The 21,962-nt window shown below is 61.3% G+C and overlaps 1 protein-coding gene across 5 annotated transcripts in view; it reads left to right on the top strand.

Moving 5' to 3' along the window:
* The window catches only part of LMO7 (LIM domain 7), a 49,516-nt gene extending 27,605 nt beyond the window's left edge, over positions 1 to 21,911 (top strand). The window contains exons 5-28 of one of the 5 annotated variants that reach the window (XM_076067852.1): positions 2,322 to 2,352; positions 3,014 to 3,133; positions 4,732 to 4,939; positions 5,345 to 5,681; positions 6,220 to 6,525; positions 7,011 to 7,346; positions 7,834 to 8,292; positions 9,570 to 9,605; positions 10,848 to 10,968; positions 11,269 to 11,402; positions 11,637 to 12,411; positions 12,708 to 12,878; positions 13,043 to 13,126; positions 13,652 to 13,724; positions 14,013 to 14,087; positions 14,535 to 14,569; positions 15,092 to 15,711; positions 16,333 to 16,397; positions 17,304 to 17,501; positions 18,817 to 19,204; positions 19,492 to 19,563; positions 19,933 to 20,041; positions 20,744 to 20,846; positions 21,352 to 21,911. In XM_076067852.1, the coding sequence (XP_075923967.1) occupies positions 2,322 to 2,352; positions 3,014 to 3,133; positions 4,732 to 4,939; positions 5,345 to 5,681; positions 6,220 to 6,525; positions 7,011 to 7,346; positions 7,834 to 8,292; positions 9,570 to 9,605; positions 10,848 to 10,968; positions 11,269 to 11,402; positions 11,637 to 12,411; positions 12,708 to 12,878; positions 13,043 to 13,126; positions 13,652 to 13,724; positions 14,013 to 14,087; positions 14,535 to 14,569; positions 15,092 to 15,711; positions 16,333 to 16,397; positions 17,304 to 17,501; positions 18,817 to 19,204; positions 19,492 to 19,563; positions 19,933 to 20,041; positions 20,744 to 20,846; positions 21,352 to 21,374 (4,879 nt within the window). In that variant the 3' untranslated portion in view covers positions 21,375 to 21,911. The remainder of the gene's footprint in view (positions 1 to 2,321; positions 2,353 to 3,013; positions 3,134 to 4,731; positions 4,940 to 5,344; positions 5,682 to 6,219; positions 6,526 to 7,010; positions 7,347 to 7,833; positions 8,293 to 9,569; positions 9,606 to 10,847; positions 10,969 to 11,268; positions 11,403 to 11,636; positions 12,412 to 12,707; positions 12,879 to 13,042; positions 13,127 to 13,651; positions 13,725 to 14,012; positions 14,088 to 14,534; positions 14,570 to 15,091; positions 15,712 to 16,332; positions 16,398 to 17,303; positions 17,502 to 18,816; positions 19,205 to 19,491; positions 19,564 to 19,932; positions 20,042 to 20,743; positions 20,847 to 21,351) is intronic. The other 4 variants (XM_076067853.1, XM_076067854.1, XM_032956288.2 and 1 more) reach the window with 4 other exon arrangements.
* Positions 21,912 to 21,962: the final 51 nt, after the last annotated feature.

Consider the following 21,962-nt stretch of genomic DNA (forward strand, 5'->3'; position numbering starts at 1 on the left):
TCCTCCACCCGTGTTTCCTCTCCCTGAGATGTCTACTTGAGGCACTACTACTCCCGTGCTTCCGTCTCTCTTAGCGGTCTTCTCCACAGGCAATCTTCGGTCTGACAATCCTCTGCGTCTCGTCAAACCCGAGGGGACCCCTCTTGGGCCGCCCTCTCTTGCGGGGACACAGGCGGAGGCGTCTCACCCCCGCTCGTCTCCTCCTGTCTCCCCTCCCCCGAGACGCTGTGACCCTGCGTCCATGACCCCAAGATGCTATGACCGGGGCCGCGTGTCCACGCCATGGGGGGGGGGGGTCACGCCGGGTCGGCTGTGTGTCGGTCGCGAAGTCACCATCGCGTCTGCAGAGATTTCGTTTCCACCATTTATCCCCGGAGACGTAAATGAGCACGAATAAATAATGGACACCGTGCGTGACCTTAAAAGGGTAAATATATAATGGGTGACGTTTCGGGCAATGGCCCTTCTTTACAGCACATGGATAATAGGGAGGCCACAGAGACGTAGTGAATAATGAAGGGTTAAGTAAAAACCAAAGTGCACGTATACACTCGCGACACGCGCCTTCGAGTCGTGCGCAAGACACGATTGTGATTTGCGATTCGGGGGCCCGCGGTCTTCACCTGACGACCTGCGTAGGGGTCGGATGATTGTCCCGCGGGAATTGTGGCCCGCTGAGAGATACGGCCGAGCTGTGACGGACAGATCGAGATTGGCGAGAGAGAGGAGAGGAGAGCGAGCTGGAGATAAGGGGGAGTCCGCTTAGCGGTCACGAGCACTAGACGTTACGGTGCCATGTGGCTTGCCACCAGATGCTGCTAATAAAAAAAATTACGCTTTTAGAGATAATTTTTTTGCTATGGTGAAGGGCCACCTCCCGTAAACGTCAACTATCATCGACAGTACGTATATGCACAGTGTATTACGAAAGGGTGACTGACGGCACGGCTGCCTGTGGTGCGTGTGTGTCCTTGTGTTGTATTTATGTTTCTGTGTTGTGTGTCTGTGTTATTTGTCCTACTATGCTGTGTGTGTGCATGTGTCCCTGTGTCTTACCATCAGCCCCACCAAAACTAAGCACCTGCCTGGGTATTTTGTACCATCGGACACTCCACCCCCACAACTCCCAATCGGTGATGGGGCAGTTGTGGAGAGAGTGGAGAGTTTCCCATACCTGGGCAGTGTGCTTATGACCGGATCCAGTTTAACAGCAGAGGTCTCACTCCGAATCAGTCGAGCGGCAATATCTTTTAATCGGTTGCGTAACGCTGTGTGGAAGCTACCTGGTCTGTCGCTCCGCACTAAGCTTCAGGTCTTCTCAGCCATGGTCATTCCCTCCCTTCTCTACGCTTGCGAAACGTAGACCCCCCTAATGGAACATCTTCGCCGGTGAGAAACATTTAGGCTGGCCTGCCTACGATCCATCCTGGGTTTAACCAGGCTGGATTGTGTGAGGAGCTCACAAATCCTTGAAAGATCAGGGCACGGTCCCATCGGTGAGCTCCTCCGGCAGGAAAGGCTGCGTTGGCTGGGTCATGTAGCCCGCATGCCCAGCCACCACATGCCAAAACAGCTTTTATTCGGCCGGATCGAGGGGGCTAAACGGGCGCGGCACGGGCTACAGAAGAGATGGAGTGATGTGGTACAGGAGGACGTGGAGCTGAGTGGACTTGCCCGATGACTGGTACCAGCGGTGTCAAGATCGGCCTCTGTGGAGGAGGCTCGTGAAGGACGCTACTGGGCAGTTTGAGGCAGTCGCCCTCCAACAACAACGGAGGGTGGAGGAGCGACGCTCACAACAACGAGCGGAGCGCCGGGTGGCTAAAGCACAGCAGGTTGGCACAGTAGGGGGCACAGGTGGTGCATCAGCCAGTCACATCAGTCAGTCGACCCGTGGCACCTGGGTCTGCCACGTGACCTCCTGCCAGCGGGCGTTCGACACTTCACGTGGCCTCAAGGTGCACATGGCCTGGCACACGCGTCGTTGTGACGTCACCGCCACTTAGTGGCGAATGGCGGTTGTTGTTGTTGTGTCCCTGTGTGTCACCGTTTTTTTTTTCCACAGGCCCTTGTGTGCTCGATGTGTCACTGTGTCACTGTGTACCTACGGTTCTCTGCGTGCTTGCGTGTAAACATAGCAGTGGGGAGACAAAATGTGGCCAGGCATGGGGCCGACCACGCCGCCACCTGCAGTGCCATGGCAACCTTAATAGGTGCTCGCTAACAGCACTTAACCCGACAGCGTGCAGGGCCATGGGGGGATCTTTGTTCCCACGTGTATCCACGCGTCTCTGACCGCGTCTCGTGTCCGTGTCTTGCAGTGAAACGGAGACCGACAGACGCCTGAAAAATGTGAGCACACTCACATCTTGTCTAACACACACACACACCTCGTCTAACACACACACACCTCGTCTAACACACACACCTCGTCTAACACACACACCTCGTCTAACACACACACCTCGTCTAACACACACACACCTCGTCTAACACACACACCTCGTCACACTCACACCTCGTCTCACACACCTCGTCTCACACACACCTCGTCTCACACACACCTCGTCTAACACACACCTCGTCTAACACACACCTCGTCTCAATCACACCTCGTCACACTCACACACACCTCGTCTCACACACACCTCGTCTCACACACACACACACCTCGTCTAACACACACAAACCTCGTCTAACACACACACACTTCGTCACACACACACCTCAGCAGACACACAACTCCTCACACACACCTCATCAAACACTCTTTCTCACACACGCACCGCACAGCAACAAGGAACCTGGGTTCAGTTCCCGACTGGGGTGCCTTTCTGCGTGGCGTCTGCACGTGGGGGTCTACTCCTCGGTGTGAGTGCTATAAATCACCGTGCGATGTGTATAACCGGTGTTGGCCAAAAGTCCCAAAGCAGGACCATTCCTGCAAAAAGGAACTTCGGATGAGTAACTTTCATTGTTATCATATCACTGTCCCCTTCCCTCTCTCTCTCAGGTGCTGATCACCCTCTACTGGCTGGGTCGGGCGGCGCAGACCTCTCGCGACTACCAGGGCCCTGCGCTGGGCCTGCAGGCCTTCGACGGGGTCCTCTCCGGCAGCGGGGCACACGGCAAGGTGCGTCCTTCGTCACAACGCAGCGTTACAATCGTCGGCGTTGTCATCTTCATCATCACCGGTTATCCACTGCTGACTGAGAGTCTCCCCCCTCTCGTCCCCCCCCCAACCACGATGCCGTGTGGTTCGTGGCCGTTGTTCGACCACTCTTAACCGTGCTGGTCGGTGCGGCTCTGCGATGTGGGGCCATGTAAGTGCAGTACAACAGCTGGCCCTGCTGCTATGCTTCTGTCAGGTGCCCACCACGGCGCCCCAAAGTGTCGCGCTACGATCATAAATGTCGCGCTACGATCATAAATGTCTACGATCACAAGTGTCTACGATCACAAGTGTCGCGCTGCGATCACAAGTGTCTACGATCACAAGTGTCACGCTGCGATCACAAGTGTCGCGCTACGATCACAAGTGTCTACGATCACAAGTGTCTACGATCACAAGTGTCGCGCTATGATCACAAGTGTCGCGCTGCGATCACAAGTGTCGCGCTGCGATCACAAGTGTCTACGATCACAAGTGTCTACGATCACAAGTGTCTACGATCACAAGTGTCGCGCTGCGATCACAAGTGTCTACGATCACAAGTGTCTACGATCACAAGTGTCTACGATCACAAGTGTCTACGATCACAAGTGTCGCGCTATGATCACAAGTGTCTACGATCACAAGTGTCGCGCTGCGATCACAAGTGTCGCGCTGCGATCACAAGTGTCGCGCTGCGATCACAAGTGTCGCGCTGCGATCACAAGTGTCGCGCTGCGATCACAAGTGTCGCGCTGCGATCACAAGTGTCGCGCTGCGATCACAAGTGTCTACGATCACAAGTGTCGCGCTGCGATCACAAATGTCGCACTGCGATCACAAGTGTCGCGCTGCGATCACAAATGTCGCGCTACGATCACAAGTGTCGCGCTACGATCACAAGTGTCGCGCTGCGATCACAAGTGTTGCGCTGCGATCACAAGTGTCTACGATCACAAGTGTCGCGCTGCGATCACAGGTGTCTACGATCACAAGTGTCGCGCTGCGATCACAAGTGTCTACGATCACAAGTGTCGTGCTGCGATCACAAGTGTCGCGCTGCGATCACAAGTGTCGCGCTGCGATCACAGGTGTCTACGATCACAAGTGTCGCGCTACGATCACAGGTGTCTACGATCACAAGTGTCGCGCTACGATCACAAGTGTCGCGCTGCGATCACAGGTGTCTACGATCACAAGTGTCGCGCTACGATCACAGGTGTCTACGATCACAAGTGTCGCGCTACGATCACAAGTGTCGCGCGGCTCTATTTATAAAGCGTCTCTGTGGCCTCCCCCCGTCCGACTCCCCTTCCGGTAAAGTATTTTGGTTCGTTCTCCAAATAACCGTCTATGTGTGGCCGTCACATTGTTGTGAACGCGTCCCTATTTCTGAACGCATCTCTTGTCGAGCCGTCGGCGGTGAACGGGCGTGGATGTCGCCATTAATTTTTCCCACCGAGTCATCGTCTGCAAAGGCCGGGCCGTCACCGTGCGAGATGCCGTGTGACCGTGCGGGATGCCGCGAGTCGCCGTGCCGCCGTGCGAGCCACCGTCATCCTATCCCCGTGTGGCCGCAGGCGGAGGAGGCGGGCGAGGGGGCCGGTGGGTGGCGCGGCGGGCGTGACAGCGGGTACCTGGAGAGCTGTGACTCGGAGCGCAGCGCCTCGCTCTCTCCGCCCTCGCACGTACGCGACGACTCCCTCGACTCCCTCGACTCCCTCGGCTCCCTCGGCTCCGCCGGCTCCCGGCCGCTCTCTCCCGACGCGCCCAGAGACGGCGGAGAAGGTGGGGATGCCATCGCCGTGTCACTCGGGTGTCCATCTAATTGGCTGTTAATTTTGACGATGGCGATGATGAAGGCAATAACGATTAACAATGCTACTGATGACAACGCTGCTATGGTGGATTAGGGTGATGCTGCTGATGCTGCTGATGCTGCTGATGCTGATGACGATGTTGAGAGTCCTTGTGTGTGACCATGAGAGTGAACTTTTGCCCAACATCTCTCAAGGTTGTAACGGATCCCACCAGCCCTCCCCTCCCCCCCCCCCACCTTGGGCCTCCTTTTAGAGGCCACGATGCTGCTGCTATTGATGAGTGATGATGGCGCAAGTGATGCTGATGTTCACGATTGTGCTGCTGCTGCTCCTTGTGCCACTGACGATGACCACGCTGTCTCGCCCACCCCAGGCTACCAGGGCAGCGACGCGGAGAGCGAGGGCGCTGGGCGCCGCCGCGCCTCCGGCCGGGACGACATGTCGCTGCGCCGCGTCTCCACGGCCGTCGAGCCCAAGACGCCGCCCGCCGCTTTCAACCAGTTCCTGCCAGGGCGCCACCAGGCGTCGGCGCCGGCCACGGGCGCCCTGGTCGTGTCGGCGCACCTCCCGGCTCCGCTGCGGCGCAAGCGCGGGGAGCGCAACGAGGTGGCGCGGCGCAGCTGGGCCAGCAGCCTCGCCCTGCAGGGCCCCGACGACACCGACAGCGTCGGCCGTTCACTCTCCGTCACCAGCGACGGCGGCCTCTACAGGTAGCGCCGCCACCGCCGCTGCCACCGCCAACCGTGGCCGCCCACCGCCTGCGTTTCGCTGTTACTGTCCGAAGCCGAGTCGGCGCGTGCGTGTGTCATAACACCTGGGTCTGTGCCGTGACCTCCTGCCAGCGAGCCTTTTGACACTTCGCGTGGCCTCAAAGTGTACCTAGCCTGGCACAGGCACCGTGTGTGCATCGCCGCCTCTTTGTGGCGAACGACGGCCGTTGTTGTTGTGCGCATGCATGTGCGTGCATGCATGTGTGTTTGTACGCGCGTGTGTTGGAGAGTGGGGCTGCGTGCGGGAGAGCGTTCTGATTCGTGGCGGAGTGGGTTTGAGGTTATTCAAGATTCCCATGATTTTGGGATTTTCTGGAGATGCTCGGGTGTCAGAATTTGGGCTTTTTGGGGCCGTTTGGGTTGGGGATTATTTCCCTTGGGGGGGCGGGGGGGGTATTTTAGGGGGCCCTCTGCAGAACTGGAGTCGTCGGGGTGTAGCGTGACGCGACGGTGAGCGTCGTGCGCTCGGCCCGAACAGACCCGACGACGATGACACCGCGGAGGAGGAGCGCCCGCGCCGGCGCACGGGTAAGTGCGTGACCTTCAGCGACCCCGAGACGGTGACCTCGGCACCCGAGAGGTCGGGGTCTGGGTCGGGGTCGGAGTCCGACGGGAGCGAGCGCTCCGGCTGGTACAGCGTGACGCGGGGCGTCTGCGGCACGGCCCCGGTGCCGTCTTCGCCGCCGCCCTCCCCCTCGCCGCCACCGGGCCCCGCAGGCACCGTCGCGGCGCAGCGGCCGCCGTGGTTCCCTACGCCGGCGCTGCAGCCATGGACGATGGGAAGGTTCGGAGGAGTGGCTCCCCCCCCCAACCCCGCCTGCACCCTCCTGCCTGCCCCCTTCCCCCGCATGGTCGCGGTGCCAGCGAGGCGCCAGTCAGTCCCACGGGCCGGTGGGGTAACGGCCCCGGCGACGACCAAACGACCCCGTTCAGGGGTCCCCAGCAGCGGAGGTACGAGCAGGGGTCGGGGGTTTGAGGGGTTCCCCGCAGGCCCGTGGGAATGTGCCGCCCGCCTGCCTGCGTTTTGAGCGCGGGATTGAGTGGGGGGGGGGGGGGGGGGGGAGAGCAATCGGAGGGCACGCTCCTCGTCCTCAACTCCGCCCTCGCCTAACGCCGGCGATCACCGCCACTGGCGCCACTAACCTCCTAGCGAAGATTGCGGTGACACTAACTCCCACTAAAGCACCGGCGGGTCCACACGGCCGCCGCAGCCGCCGCCGAAGATGACGGTCCGGGCGTTTGTGCCCTCCCTGACGGCGGCCGGCGCAGCGCGGAGGAGAACGGGGAGCACGAGGGGGCGCGCTCGCCCGACATCATCACGCGCAGGGACAACCCCTTCCTGAGCGGCGCCGACGGCGGCTCCGACGGCGACGAGGAGGAGGAGGAGGACGACCGCCGCTTCCCCGACGTGGAGCGCGACGACCTGGCGACCCGGCGAGCCCTTGGGGTGCGGGGCCCCGCGGCCGCCTCGCCCCGCAGCTTCCTGCCGACGCCCTGCACGGAGCGCGACGCGCGACGCTGGGACGCCGTCGTGCGGGCGTCTCGACACGGCGCCTCGCGGCAGCAGCAGCAGCAGCAGCAGCGGCAGCGGCTATCCCGTAGCAGGTGGGCAGGGAGCCTGCGCTTGGGCGCCCCGAGGGAGGAGGGCGCAAGCGCCCGCACGACAAGCTGCCAGCGGCCCCAGTGAGGCCCCAACTTGAGAAAGCCACGGTTCACTCTCCTGGTCGCTCAGAAGAGACTCCGCTCCTCCTGGCTATTTGCCCACTGTCACTCAAACTCGCAAACCAAGCACCTTGCTCCCTTCCCCCGTGAGGGGTCTAATTCTCAGGGCCACCCCCCGTGGCCACTCGGCTTTGTTCCCTGGGCCCTCGCGCTCTGGGCTCGGTGCCCACCGCTCGGGCCTGGCGGATCGCTCTGCTCTTCAAACTTGACCTCTCACCCACCGGGGGTGGCCTCCTCCTCCTCCTGCTGGAGGAGGAGGAGGAGGCCACGCAGCCTCCACCGCTGTTGCGGCTCCTCTCTCTCTCTCTCTCACCTGCCTTCTCCTCCCCTCTGCCTGTTGCTCCTCCTGCTCTGTCCATACCTGCTGCAGTCCCCCCCTGGGCCCCTCCCCAACGTGGGGGCCGACCCCCCAGCCGCCCGACGGCGCCCTCCCCTCCCCGAAAATCCTCACTCGCAGAGAGAACGCGTTCCTGAGCCCAGCTCGCGACGACGACGAGGGCGGCGGCGGCGGCGACGACGACGAGGGGGAGGAGGAGAGGGTGCCTGACGTGCGCAGGGACGACATGACGGCGCGGCGCACCGCCGCCTCGCTTCCCGTGGCGCGCCCAGCCATGGCCTTCAACCGCTTCCTGCCGAATCCCGCGGCCCGCCAGGCCCAGGACCACCGCCACCCCACGGGGGCCGCGGGGCCGCGACGAGAGGGGGGCGCCGCCGTCGTCGTCCACAGGCAGCGGCAGCGGCAGCAGGGCCACGTGGAGGGCCCCGTTGAGGGGTTGCTGCTGTTCGCCGAGAGGATCCACGTGGATACCCCGGAGCCTGCGCCGTGCGTGTGAGGAGGCCCCTGTGTGCTGGGGGGTGCTGTGTGGGGGGGGGGGGGGGGGCTGTGTGGGGGGGCGCTGTGTGGGGGGGGGGGGGCGCTGTTGGGCGTAGGACGAGCGGTATGGGGGTGGGGGAGGCGTCGTGCCAAGGCGAACGTGGTGATTGAGCTGCTGACGCCACGGTGGGGGGGGGGGGGGGGTGGCGGGGGAGTACTTGAGACTCTCCGGGATTATTTTTTTCGCCGAATGTTTCGTTGTCAGCAAAAAACATCATCGGCATCACTCGCGCTGTCATCACCCGTCAATGGCAGCAGCAGCAGCGTCGTGGCTTCTAAGAGTCCCAAAGTGGATCCATCACAACTGTGAGTGGCCGGTGGCTGTGAATGCCCACGGCCGGAGTGAGGGGTCCACGCGGCGTTCCAGGGTTGAGATGGAGAGGTGACTCCCGGTGTGCCTTAGAGGCAGCAGCGTCACGGTAGTGGTTGGCGGTGCAGTGGCGACACTCGCGCCTCGCAGCAAGAAGCTCCTGGGTTCGATTTCCGACACGGGCTCCTATCTGTGCGCAGTTTGTGTGTTCTCTCCTCCCCCTGTTCTGCACGATTTTCCTCCGGGTCCTCCAATTTCCTCCCATGGATAGAATCGCACACATCGGCCAAAACATCCTAATGCGCAAAAAATAAAATAAACGGCAAATCTCTCATTTTGGATCGCATACACAGCGGCAGCATCGCCTCGTACTGCAAAAAAACCCCCAGCAGGACCCTACTAGAAAAGTGTCGTGAGACTCGGTGAGGCTTTCTGCGTAAACAAATGTTATCGCTAAAATTATTATAAAAAATAATTTTAAAAATATATAAGTGTGGGTGCCCCCCCCCCCCGTTTCTTACGAGACGTCCGTCCAGCATGGAAGAGTAGGCCAAACACGTTCTCCGGAGGGGTTCTCGAGAGCTCCCTCTCGTGGAGGCACCTCCCGCCAGCAGTGCGTGCCGGCAAGCAGTAGTAGGGCTGCGGCTTTATCACCACGCGTACCCAGGTGCACACCGGGGATCCTGCCTCGGTTCGCCATGGGATTCGTCCGGATCGTCGGGATCGTCGGGATCATCAGGACTGTTGGAATCGTCGGTTTTCGGGACCGTCAGGGCCGTATAGTCGGGCACCGTCGAGCGACGTTCTCTCCGGCTATCCGACGTCCCGGCCACTCCGCGACCTCGGCTCGGCGCCTTTAGAGAGTTCGACCGCACGCAGACCCTGAGCCGAGTGCCGTGTTGTCCAATGTCGTCCCCCGTAGGGAGCAATCGGAGTCCACCGAGGTGGATCCAGACGGGTGAGTGATGCGTCCTTCCCGCGCGTGCAACGTGCACGCGTGCGCGCATGGCCGCGCCGCTTCGGGACGCCGGTGTCTCTCGCCGTCCTTTCCTCCCCCATGCCGGGCTGAGCCTCCCCCTGCTGGTGCTGGGCACCGCTGCACGCGCCTCGTGGTTTTAACCCCTTAACCCCTCGCCCGCAGGACTCGCACAGCCCACCGCCGCCGGGTGCTGTGCCCCCCCCCCCACCCCGCACTGCCCCCCACCCCGCATGTGGTGTCGTGAACTAACGCAGCTTCCCCCAAGGTTTCGCTTCTCTGCTCAGCGACTGCTTCTCTCGTTTAGCCGCAGAGCATCGGCGGCACCAATGGTGTAGCTAGCAGGTGTGCAGGTGGTGCAACTGCACCGGGGACTGGTTGGGGGTGGGAGGGTTGAGCCAGAGTGGCCCAGGTGAGGAGGAACGGGGATATTGACTCGCATTGCTTGCACCGGTGTCCAAGATGTAAATGCATGGTGCTCCAGGAGGGTGACAGAGCTGGGTGTGGTGTTCTAGACGGGCTAGAGAGCTGGGTGTGGTGTTCTAGACGGGCTAGAGAGCTGGGTGATCGGTGGTGAGGCTAGCGAGTATGGAGGCAGTTCAACTGCTCGGGGTTCTCATGGGCAGGCAGAGCTCAGGCCCTGAGCTGCGAAGAGAGCGGTACGAAACTGGACAGAGGTCCCCCATTCCATTGCTTGCACCAGGGCCCTTGCCAGCCACGCAAAAGCACTGTGCCCCACCGCTGCAGGGCGGCAGTGCTGGGGCTGCTGGGCGCCACAGCGTACCGCTCGGTGTCCTAGGAAGAGGTGGTGCTGGGCGGAGCGGTGGCACCGTAGTTGGCGCGTCGCGCTAACTAAAGGACCCGAGTCTTTAGTCTTCGTGCGGCTGTCATCGCGATGAGCATCAGAACCGGACTTGGGCCCTGCCCCTAGGTCGACTCGGCCTCCAATGAGCACCTGTTTTGCTGTGCATGAACATCGGCACCGGGCGGGGAAATGGTGGCTGCCCCCTCTCACGTGCCGTGGCCGGTCTTTTATACGTACTACTCGCTAACGGCACTTGCCCTAACAGCCTGTGGAGTCTACACGGGGGCTCTTTGCCTTTTCTGAGAGCTGGCTGATGCTTGCTTCGGTCATGCCGGGTGTTTTGGGAGCACTGAGAATCCTCGCCGTGGCTGCGCCCGTGGTTTTTGCCGGACGCTGCTCACGGCTCTCGTGCCCCGCAGGACCAAGAGCCTGACCAATGTGGCCGGAGAAGGAGCGACTCGCTCCAGCATCCTGCTCCACTACGAGGAGCTGCAGAAGATCCGCGGGGAGGGCAAGGAGCAGGAGGAGCAGTGGCAGGATGTGAGTTCTGTGCACACCACACAGCACGTCTGCCGCGGAGATGGAGCGATTTAATCGCCTCGTTTAGAGGTCGAGTTCCATGCCTGCTCACAGCCAACACCAGTGGCGAATATTTGAACCGGTCAAGGACCTCCCCGAGGTCGACTCAGCCTTAAATGAGTACCTGGTACGGTGTATAAACATCAGCACTATGGTGGCAAAGGCGGCCTTCAAAGGTGCTCGCTAACAGCACTTGCCCTAACAGCCTGTGTGGGCTACACGGGGCATCGCTCCCTTCATTTGCGTTTTTGCCGCTGGCAGGATCTAGCTCGCTGGAAGAACCGGCGCCGCAGCACCTCGAGCAGCCTCAAACGGCTGAGCACGGCCTCGGAGGCCGAGGGCCCGGCCACCGCCGCCCGAGAGATCCGCACCTACGCCCAGATGATGCACAACAGGTGAGGGGGGGGGGGGCGTGGTCGTGTGACACGGCGTTACCTCGGGGTCGCGGGGTCACAGGGGGCCGTGTGATGTCACACCGTGGGGATCGCACCACACGCACACAAACGCACCGTCCACAGACATGTTGGGGCACGTGCGGCCAGCACCATGCCCAGCCACCTTTGTCTCCCCAGTCACCCACTCCCCCATCTCCTCCCCCCTCCCCGCACCCCCTGGCGTGCCGGTGGCAGGGAGGACCGCGCGCGCGACCGCGAGAACGGCTACGGCGATCAGCTCCACGGCACGGACGACGTCTTCTCCTCTCCGCACGACAACGTCGACAGCAGCGTCCGCTCCTCCTCCGGCAGAGCTCCGTCGAGCGGCCTCTCCGACCCCCCGGCGGCCCTCCGCCCGGCGGCACGAGCCTCTCCCGAGCCGCCGGTCGCCCCTCCGCGCAGAATCGTCGCGGAGAAGGAATTGCCGTCGCCGCCGGCGCCGCCCGATAGCAACGACGACGATAGCGACGGGGACGCTGCCCCGCCGGGGCCCGTCGGCCCCCCGCGCGCTCCCCTCGCTCGGGGCCCCGAGGTTCCGAGACCCGAGGAACCCGCCCCTCCACGCTCCTTCGCCAACGCCACCGCCGCTACTCCGGGCGTCCTCGCGCCAGAGGACGCCTCCTTTGAGAAGCCTCCGCATCGCCCGATCCGCGTTTCGGAGACGAAGATCGTCCACGAGAGCGGCTCGGCTCCCGCTGCCGTTTTCCCCTCCTCCGCGCCGGGCCCCGTCGCTCCGGCCGACGACGACGGTGGCCGTGCGGCGGAGCCGAGTCCCGCGGCTTCCGTCGGCGCTGGCGCTGCTGCTCGCTGGGGCCCCGCGGCGGGCCCCCAGCCGTGGGGTGCCGGCGTCGCGCAGCGCGTCGTGGGAGTCCGCCCCGGTGTCCAGGGCGTCCGCGTGCTCCCCAGCACCGGCCCGCGCCCCTTCAGCGCCGCGCCCCGCAGCCTCCAGTCCCTACCGAGCACCTACAAGGTGAGGGCTCGACCCGGGGTCCCGGCGGCCCCCGCGACCCGCCGGTTCCGGACTTTTGGAATCGATCATCGATCTCGAACACGGTTAGCGGCTGATCGATTCCCGTTCACGATTGCCGTTCAGCAACCCTGGTTCACGGCAGCCGACAATGATCGAATTGTTGTTTAAGCGCAGCCCCTTGGTCAGTGCACTGCTCGACGCGTGCCTCCCCACGCAGGTGAACGGTGGGTCTGGGAGGTCGTGACCTTTCACTTCTTACCCGTCGTGTCGCTGGGCCCACCCCCCGACCCCGACAGGCGGAGAACCTCTTTAAGGCAGGGTCCTCCGTCGATGGTCCCGGGGTCACGGGGTCGCTGTCTCACTCGGACTCACGAGGGGACGCCCAGGATCGGTGGGGGAGCAGCGAGGAGCTCAGCGACACGGAGTCGGAGAGGGCGGCGCAGGCCTCCGTTCGCCCCCCCACCAAGGTACGAGCGCCACGCCGCGCCAATTTGGAACGAACGTCCGGAAAGTGGGAGATAGAGAGAGAGAGGTGTGGGGGGGAGGGGGGGGGTAAGATCGACCGCTAGCGGACGTGGCGGGAGGCTGGCCCCGCTTGACTGCGCCGCGGTGTCTCCGTGTCCCCCCACAGGCGCCCCCCGCGGAGATCGAGCCGCTGGTGCAGCTCGCGCAGACGCCGCACCACGCCGTGTTCACCGCCGCTCCCCCCCCTCAGGTGAGGTCACGCAGTGCCGGCGAGGAAGCAGTACGGTCCTCTTCAATTCATGAATTAATTACCAGTCGGCCTGTGGCCTGCCCCCGCCGCACTCGGGCTTTGCTGCACGTGTTAGGATTCTCAGCGTCAGCTGTAGGCCCCGCCCCCACCTCTTTATACTCCGCCCCCTTATTCGTTGGTCCCCACCCCTGCCTGATCAGGCCACATCATCTCCTCCTCTTCTTCTCTTGGCTTTGTGCCTTTTTGGGCCCTGCTACTCCTCATTTAGGCCCTGCCTCTTTCTGTTTCGCTGGTTTGGGGTGGTGATGGGAGTCGTGGAAGGGGTGGTGGTGAGTGGGGACATTCAATCTCTCATTCATTAATTTTGCTGAACGTCGCTGATTGTGTCATCTGACTTCATCGGAGTATAAGCTGCACGCTTGGTGTCGGCCATGCCGGGACAATGTTGTGTGATGATGAGCCGTGGCGTGACGACGTGACGTGACGACGTGCCAACGTGACGATTTGCCGTGACGACTCCCGCAGGCCCCGGTTTCCACGTCCCTCTGGGACGACGGGTGTATGGAGAAAGATCCGCAGGGAGAAGCGGGGAGCAACGGTGAGTTACGCGATTAATTCTCTCAGTAATTCTCCAATGAATTAATTTCCTCATTCTGTGATGCGTTTCGCGAAATGTTTGTTCCGCCATTCATTCTGTCACTCGTTGATTCGCGGGCACTGTGGGAAGAGTCGAACGGCAAGAGATAGGTGCCCACAGCGTATGTGCTGGCATGCACCCCGCGTACACATACACACACACACACACGGACACATGGCTACACGCACACACGGATAGGCACGCACGCTGGCCGCCTTCTCAGGTGTGTCTCCTCACCTGCACCCCCAGGTGGCTCCAGTCTCGACTTCGTGTCCATTAGCCGCAAGAACCAAATGAGACGCTCCCAATTTTTCGGACTCCCAGGTGATCCCCCACCCCTCTTCCCCTCACCATCCCCCTACACCCCCACGCTGAACTCCTTCACACAGCCTGGAACCTCTGTTCACCTTTGACCTCTCTGGATCCCTCGCAATCTCAACAGATCTGTCCACTGCTGCAATGCACAAGAATTGCCTGATGCTGCTACTGGTGCCGCTGCTGCTGATGGTGCTATTAACTCTGAAACCGCTGCTGCTAATGATTCTGCACGCTCCGCTGCTGGATGGCTCCGCTGCTGGATGGCGCCGCCGCACCGGCTGTGTTCCTCTCTCGGCGGCCGCCCCTCGACGCTCCGCGGCTCGCCCATTTGCATCGCTGGCGCCGCCGCTCGCCCCTCGTCGCGCTTCGCTTGACGCCCGTCGCGCGCGCGTGCCCCGCGTCTCGGACGCGACCCCTAACGACCGCGCCCTGCCCTCTTGTCGCCTCTTGCAGTGGAGAGCGCCGAGCTGCCCCCGCCGCTGCAGCCGGTGAGTCGCGTGGGCACGACGACGCGGGATCGACGGTTCGTGCGACGAGCGCTGCTCTCGTAGGGCAGGGGCGAGTGCAGTAGTGCCGCCCTCTGCCGTGCGTGGACCCCCAGAGGTCGCTTGCAGAAGGGGGCTCGGAGGTGGCTCTGTGATATCCGCTTTGGCGGGCCGTTCTCGAACATTGAGAGTCGCGCCGCTCTGAGATTTCCATAGGGATTCTCCGTGCCGTGACGGCGCATTGGTTCACGCATTTCGGTACAAACCCAACGACTCAAGTTCGATTCCCGCTCATGGCCAACATCACTGGTGTATGGATATGAACTGGGCCTCCTTGACCTTAAAAGAAGTCCCTAGGTGCGGTGTGTAAACAATCAGCACCGCGAAGACAAAGGTGACCGGGCGTGGCACTGGTCACACCTCCCTCGTGTGCGGTGGTGCCCTTAATAGGTGCCCGCGAACAGCACTTGACCCAAAAATCTGTGGAGGCTACACGGGGGGGGTCCTTTGTCTGTGTGTGCGAAGGTCCCACTGTGGAGCCAGACGCCGCCCGTCCCCGCCCCGCGCGCCCGCACCATTGAGCCGAGCCCCGAGGATCTGAGGCTGGCTGCCATGGAGACCGAGCGCAGGCGGCAGGAAGAGGAGCGCATTCGGAAGAGAGAGCAGGAGGAGCGCAAGCGCGAGGAGGAGGAGCGCAAGCGGGAGGAGGAGGAGGAGCACAGGCAGAAGAGAGAGCAGGAGGAGCGCGGGTGGCAGGGGGAGGAGGAGCACAGGCAGGGGGAAGAGGAGGAGGATGATGATGATGAGGAAGAGCGTAGGCAGGAGGAGGAAGCACGCAGGCAGCAGCAGGTAAATGAGGAGGAGCGAAGGCGACAGGAGGAGGAGCTGAGGAAGCGCCAATTGGAGCAGGGTCGGCTCCGTCTGGAGCAGGAACAGGAGCAACGCCGCCAGCGAGCGATCGAGGAGGCGCGCAGACGAGCGGCGGCGGCCGAGGAGGAGGAAAGCAGGAAGCAGGAGGAGGAGAAGAAGGCGGCGGCGAGGAAGAGACGAGAGGAGGAGCAGAAGGAGGAGAAGAAGGCGGAGATGGAGAAGGAGCGGCGACGGCAGGAGGAGCAGGCCGCCGTCACGGCGACCGCCGGCGCCAGGTGAGGAGCCGGCCGTCGTGTCGCCACCGTGGGGGGGGGGGGTTGCGTTTCTCGCAGGCTCGGCGGCACTCGGAAGCGCGGTGGCCAAGGAGGCCCCCCCCCGGCAGGATGGTCGAAGTGCCGAGCCGGCACCGCCGACGCCCTGGCGTTCCCGTCCAGGTTTCAGGCGCCCACGATGAATCCGGGTTCTCTCGAGAGCAATGTTGGGCTTCAGCCCATCGCGTTGAACCGTATTTGACGGATTGAGTGTTAAATAAGCAAATTTGAATGACTGAAATGTGGGGACCTCCGCCTGTCCCATCTGGAGTGTTTCCTCGCACGCGTGAGTGTTTTCGGGGTGCTCCGGATTCCGCTAACACCTTAATACATAGGGGACCGCAGAGCTTGGGCATAAACTTTGTGCTGACTCGCCGCGTGGCTGCTGCCGGCTTCCCCCCTGCTCATCTGCGTTTCCTTCTCCTGGTGCCTCTGAGTCGTCCCCCCTCTCTCTCTCGGAGAGCGAGTGGACCCTGTGCGGCGGCACCGCGTAACGAGTCGAGATTCTAGCGATGGACGAAGTAAATAACCGCTCGTGGTGGATGATGGCGGTGGTGGTGCCGGTTGTGTCTTTGTGTCCGTCAGGGGTTCGGCTCGCGCGTGGACGCGGGTCCACACGGAGAGCGACGCGGGGCCCCAGCACAAGCCCGGTATGCTGACGTCTTCACCGCATCGTCGCTCACCGAGATCCCCTTGTCGCATCGTCGCTACTCATCCGATATCCTCACCATTACCACCACCACTCACCCGAGATCAGTGGTTCTAAACCGGGCGTACGCGGGACCCCTGGAGGTTTCGTGGCAATGTCCCAGGGGGTACGGGAGGTGATGTATAAATATGTGAAATTATATCATACATGACAGTCATTGGTGAATAATCACGTATGAATCTGCCAATATAATTCATATGGTAACCTAGAACGATATATAAAATACCTTTCTAAACTCATTTATCGCGAACAATGTGGTTTCCAAGAGTAACTCGGGAGCGCGAGCACATTACGTCACGTATGCAGAGCGTCCATTGAAATATTTTATTTTTTATTCACTTGCAGTTATTGGCTAGTCAGGGTATTGCACAACATGGATAATTGGTTAAAATATTGATGTTCATTATTCGTACATTTATTTCTCAGAACCACGTTGGATCAGACAAAATTCAAAAAGGGGGTACAGTAGCCAATAAGTAATATTTAAAAATACTTTTTTTTTTTAAACACGCTTTAATGAAATGTACCGTACGAGTAATGGCAGAACTCCACGACTCCAGGAAGTGGCCCCGAAGCTTGCCACAACGTAAGGGGCCGTGGTGATTTAAATATATATTTTTATTTTTTATGATTAAATCAGTATGACATAAGTATACCAAGTTTCCAGTCGATACCTCGTTTGGAAGCGGGTTCAAATTGACTTACAAGATTTGAGGATTAAACGGCAACAACAAGAGACAGAGTGAGTGAATTGAAAGCGTGTAAAAAAGTTTGAGAGCCACTGCCCTGCATCATCCTCCGTGCGCCCCCCCCGTTGACGTGGCCGCGTGACCGCGTGCATCGCCAGTGAGTGTGCAGCGCGCCACGGGGAACATGGCGCAGAAACTGCTGGAGGAAGCGAACACCCAGAGGCTGTCTGCGCTGGCGGCCTCGGGGGCGAGGCCTGGGCCCGGGCCGGCGGCAGCGCCGCCCGACCCGGCCGTCCTGGACGAGGAGAGGAGGCAGATCGTGCAGCAGATGAAATACCCCAACCCGGCGGCGCGAGGCGAGTGCCGCCCCCCTCCACCCACGCCCCCCGCGGCCGCCTATCGCCGGCCGACGACCTCGCCTCGCGCCGGCGTCCGTACGCCCGCGTTGGACGCTTGCGTGGCGTGGCGACGGTGCGCGAGTGCGTGTGCAGCTGTGGTCGTGTTGGTGCGCAGCCGGTGCATCCGCAGTCATATCAGTCAGTCAACCCCTTGGCACCTGGGTCTGTCCCGTGACATCCTATCAGCAAGCCTTCGCTACTTCACGTCGCGGCAAAGTGCACGTCGCCGGGCACAAGCACTGTGGTGACATCACTGCCACCTAGTGGTGAATGGCGGTTGTTGTTGCGTGTGTGCCAGCGTGTTGCGTGTGTGCCAGTGTGTTTGTGGTCAATGGCTGGGTCATGTAACACCGCATGCCTAAACAGCTTTTGTTCGGCCAGATAGAGGGGTTAAACGGGAGCGGCACAGGCTAGAGAAGAGATGATGTGGTACAAGAGGATGGGGAGCTGAGTGGACTTGCCGATGACTGGTACCAGTGGTGTTCAGATTGGCCTCTGGAGGATGCTGGTAAAGGACACTGCTGCTACTGGGCAGTTGGAGGCAGTCGCCCTTCAGCAACAACGGAGGGCAGAGGAGCGACGCTCACAACAACGAGCGAAGCGCCAGGTGGTTTAAACACAGCAAGTTGGCACAGTAGGGGGCACAGGTGGTGCATCGGCCAGTCATCTCAGTCAGTCGACCCGTGGCACCTGGGTCTGCCCCGTGACCTCCTGCCCCGGGCGTTCGACACTTCACGTGGCCTCAAGGTGCACATAGCCTGGCACAGGCGTCGTGGTGACGTCACCGCCACTTAGTGGTGGTTGTTGTTGGGTGGTGGGGTTGGGGGGGGTAGGCAGGTTAATCTGACAGCCGCACCACGTGACGCGAGTCCTACGGCGGAGGTCACGTGCCTCGCGCGGACCAATCGCACGTCGCCGTTGTCTGTCCGAGACGGAGGTCGCGGCCCCGCTGCCCGCTCTCTCCCAGCTCTCCCCGCGCGCTCTCCCAGCTCTCTCACAGCTCTCGGCGCGCCCATGGCCGCCTCCTAGACGCTCCTCGGTCTGTCCCGTGACCTGCCAGCAGGCGTTCGATACTTCACGTGGCCTTAACGTGCACATAGCCTGGCACAAGCGCCGTGGTGACGTCACCGCCACGTTGTGGCGAACGGCAGTTTTGAAGTTGTGATGAATGGCGGCCGTTATTGTTGCGTGAATCTGTGCGTTTTGCGTGAATCTCTGTGCGTCTTGCGCGTGTGTGTGTGTCTCTGCATGCGTGCGCGTTGTCCGTGCGCAGCGCGAGGAAGCCTCGTCTTCAAGGAGCCGGCGCTGGCGCGGGAGGAGGCGCGCACTGCCTCGCAGGCGGAGAAGGAGCGCCAGCGCATTCTGCAGGAGCTCAAGAAGCCGGCCGTGGTGACGTCGGACGCCAGCTGGATTCGCAACCGCGGCAAGCGCGGCGCCGCGGTCGGGGGGGCGGCGGTGCCGGCCCCCCGCCACGCCGATGACGAGTGGAAGAGGAGCTCGGGGGTCGAGTTCCGTGCCAAGCGCTCGTCGACGCTGGGCGGCGACCGCAGCTGGATCCGGCACTCGCTGGCGATGGGCGAGATGGAGCACGATCGCGCGAGCGCCATCGCCAGCGAGCTGAGCCACGTGCGCCGGCAGTGCGACGACATGGGGCTGCGGCCGTGAGTGGCGCAACCAACCGGTCGGGGGTCGGGGGTCGGGGGTCGGAGGTCGGGGATAGACACAAGGGGTATATGCAAAGGGAAATGCAGGCAGACACGGAGTTGCGCGCGGTGACGCAGGAGACAAGAGGGGGGGGGGGGAATAGACAAAGGGGACTGGGTGTGATGCTTCCCCACCCTCTGCTGGCCTTCTGAGGTCATTGCCAATAGCACAAGCTTTAACAATGCTATCTGGGGGATCTTTATATTTTTCTTTGTGTCTGCCTGTGCTGTTGTTGCTGCCATAGTACGGACATGACGGACGGCCCGGGCTCGTGGAACCGTTCATCTCCGGTGTCGCCAGAGCCCGCACCTGACAGGTAACAGGGGGTGGGCAGGACGGGAGGGGGGGGGGGGTATGGTTGAGAGTTGGCAGGGAGTGGGGCAGGGGGGGTCTGGTGTACCGTGTGCCGGCACCACGCGTCGGTGTGCGCCCACGGTAGCGACGTGCCGTGCGTCGACATGCTCGGCGCTCGTTGTGCGCCGCCGCGTTTCCGTGCCGGTCGGCGTCCCGGTCGGCGTCCCGGTCGGCGTCCCGGTCGGCGTCCCGGTCGGCGTCCCGGTCGGCGTCCCGGTCGGCGTCCCGGTCGGCGTCCCGGTCGGCGTCCCGGTCGGCGTCCCGGTCGGCGTCCCGGTCGGCGTCCCGGTCGGCGTCCCGGTGTGATGCGTCTCGTGTGCCCCCTGCGCAGGCCGGCGAGCGGCAAGAAGCAGTGCTGGGGCTGCCAGAGCTCGGTGGGAAAGGGGGCGGCCATGTTCATCGAGTCCCTCAACGTCTACTTCCACCTCGAGTGCTTCAAGGTGGGTCCAGCGGGGGCGGCTTATGATGGAGCCACGCACTCGCGTATACACACACGGCCTCGTGCACACCTTGGCGCACGCGTCCACTCGTACACGCTTACACTAACGCATTCACATGCACACTAAGGCACTCTAACTGTTTACACCAGGGTTCACCAAACTTTTTTCACAGTGGGCCGGATAACTGAAAGAATGACGAGCGCGGGCCGCATAATAAATAAATATTTCTGGAGCGTCGGACCTGTGTTGACAGCTGGAAAATCTAGGGGCGGGAAAGATGCGTGTTTGTGTGTGTTGCCATGGAAACCATGGTAACGTTGCCATGACGTTGCCATGGAAACCATGGCAACGTCAGAGCGTAGGCGGAGCTACCACGAGCTGGGAAAGGACTTGGGATGGTGCGAAATAAGCAAACATTACAATAAACAAGAAAATCTAGATACAATAATTTAAAATAGTAAATTTAAGGAACATAGCAGTCAGGAGGTCTCCGCACGCGTGAAGATCTAGTATTCTAAACATATTTAAATTGTATCACGTCTCGTGTTCCATACGTTTTATCAACCAAATTCAAGTACCGTCGGCGGGCCTGATGGACTGACGTCGCGGGCCGGACGCGGCCCGCGGGCCGTAGTTTGGTGACCCCTGGTTTACACCAATGCAGCTGCCTATACTCACCCACCCTGTGTGTGCGTGCGTCAGTGCGGGGTGTGCGGAGGTGGTTTGACCACCATGGGCTCCGGAGTCGACGTGAGACTCCGCTCTGGACGCCTCCACTGCCACGAGTGCTTCACGCGTGCCGACAGTGAGTGCCGTTGCACCCAGCACCTCCAGCTGCGCTCCTCTTGTCTCTGTCCAGCTCACACAGTTAGCCCGTAGCACCTGCTGGGTCTGTCCCGTGACCTCCTGTCAGCAAGCCTTCCACGCTTCACGTAGCTTCGATGTACACCTAGCCTGGTACAAGCACTGTAGTGACGTCACGCCAGTGTTTCGCGCTACAAACCCGACCGAGTGGCGGATATTGGACTTGTCCTGGGCATCCTCTAGATCGACTCAGCCTTAAATGAGAACCTGGTGCTGTACCAGGTACTCATTTAATCATCTGCACTGGGGAGACAAAGGCGGCAGGGCGTGGTGTTGGCCACCCACCCCTATTGTGCTTTTGCTGACCTTCATAGGTGCTACTCGCTAACAGGACTTGCACCAAGTCTGTTAAAGGCTAAACCGGGGGGGTCTTTCATTTCTTGTTGTGTTGTATAAACATTGGAATGTTTTTTTTCATCTCCCCGTGTCAACACCTTGTTTCTCAGATGGACTTCAGCCGCAAGCGTAGAGTCCATGGAAGAGCGCGTCGATGCCACGTGACCCCATTGGTCTCCCCCCCCCCTCAACGAACGTGGTGGCGGCCATTCTGAATCCGCGACGTGCCAAGCGCGCCGAGGGGCCGGGGCGACTCGTCAGCAGCGCGCGATACGCTTTACGTGACTCGACGTGTAACGTGATTCGTCAGCGTTGTGCGGGAGGGGTGAGGTCCGGGTTTGAGTTCAGGCCAGTGCAGGCGGCTCCTGCTCATGGCCCTCTCCGTCGGTCTCCCTCGGGAGAGGGCGAAAGGGGTGAGCTTTACGTCGCCTTGGGTGGAGGGTGAACACGTTACGCACCGGGGTATTTTTTTTGGTTTTGTTCGCATTTGGCCAGTGTGTTTAAATATTTAGTCTCGCGGACAAACATGTACTGTACACACACACACATACACGACACGCACACACAATGTAACCGCCGTGCCTTAAAGATTGTCTCCGCAGCCGTGCCGGCTTGGGTTGGCTTGTGGACCCTGCTTCACTTTAAAATAAAGGTTGTTTTTTGCACAGAACATGAAATGTATATTCCTTTACATGTAATCATTGATAACAGCCCAGTCATT

This window comes from Petromyzon marinus, chromosome 18 (genome assembly GCF_048934315.1).
Source record: "Petromyzon marinus isolate PM22_M1 ecotype Great Lakes invasive population chromosome 18, UKy_Petmar_22M1.pri1.0, whole genome shotgun sequence".
NCBI lineage: Eukaryota > Metazoa > Chordata > Hyperoartia > Petromyzontiformes > Petromyzontidae > Petromyzon > Petromyzon marinus.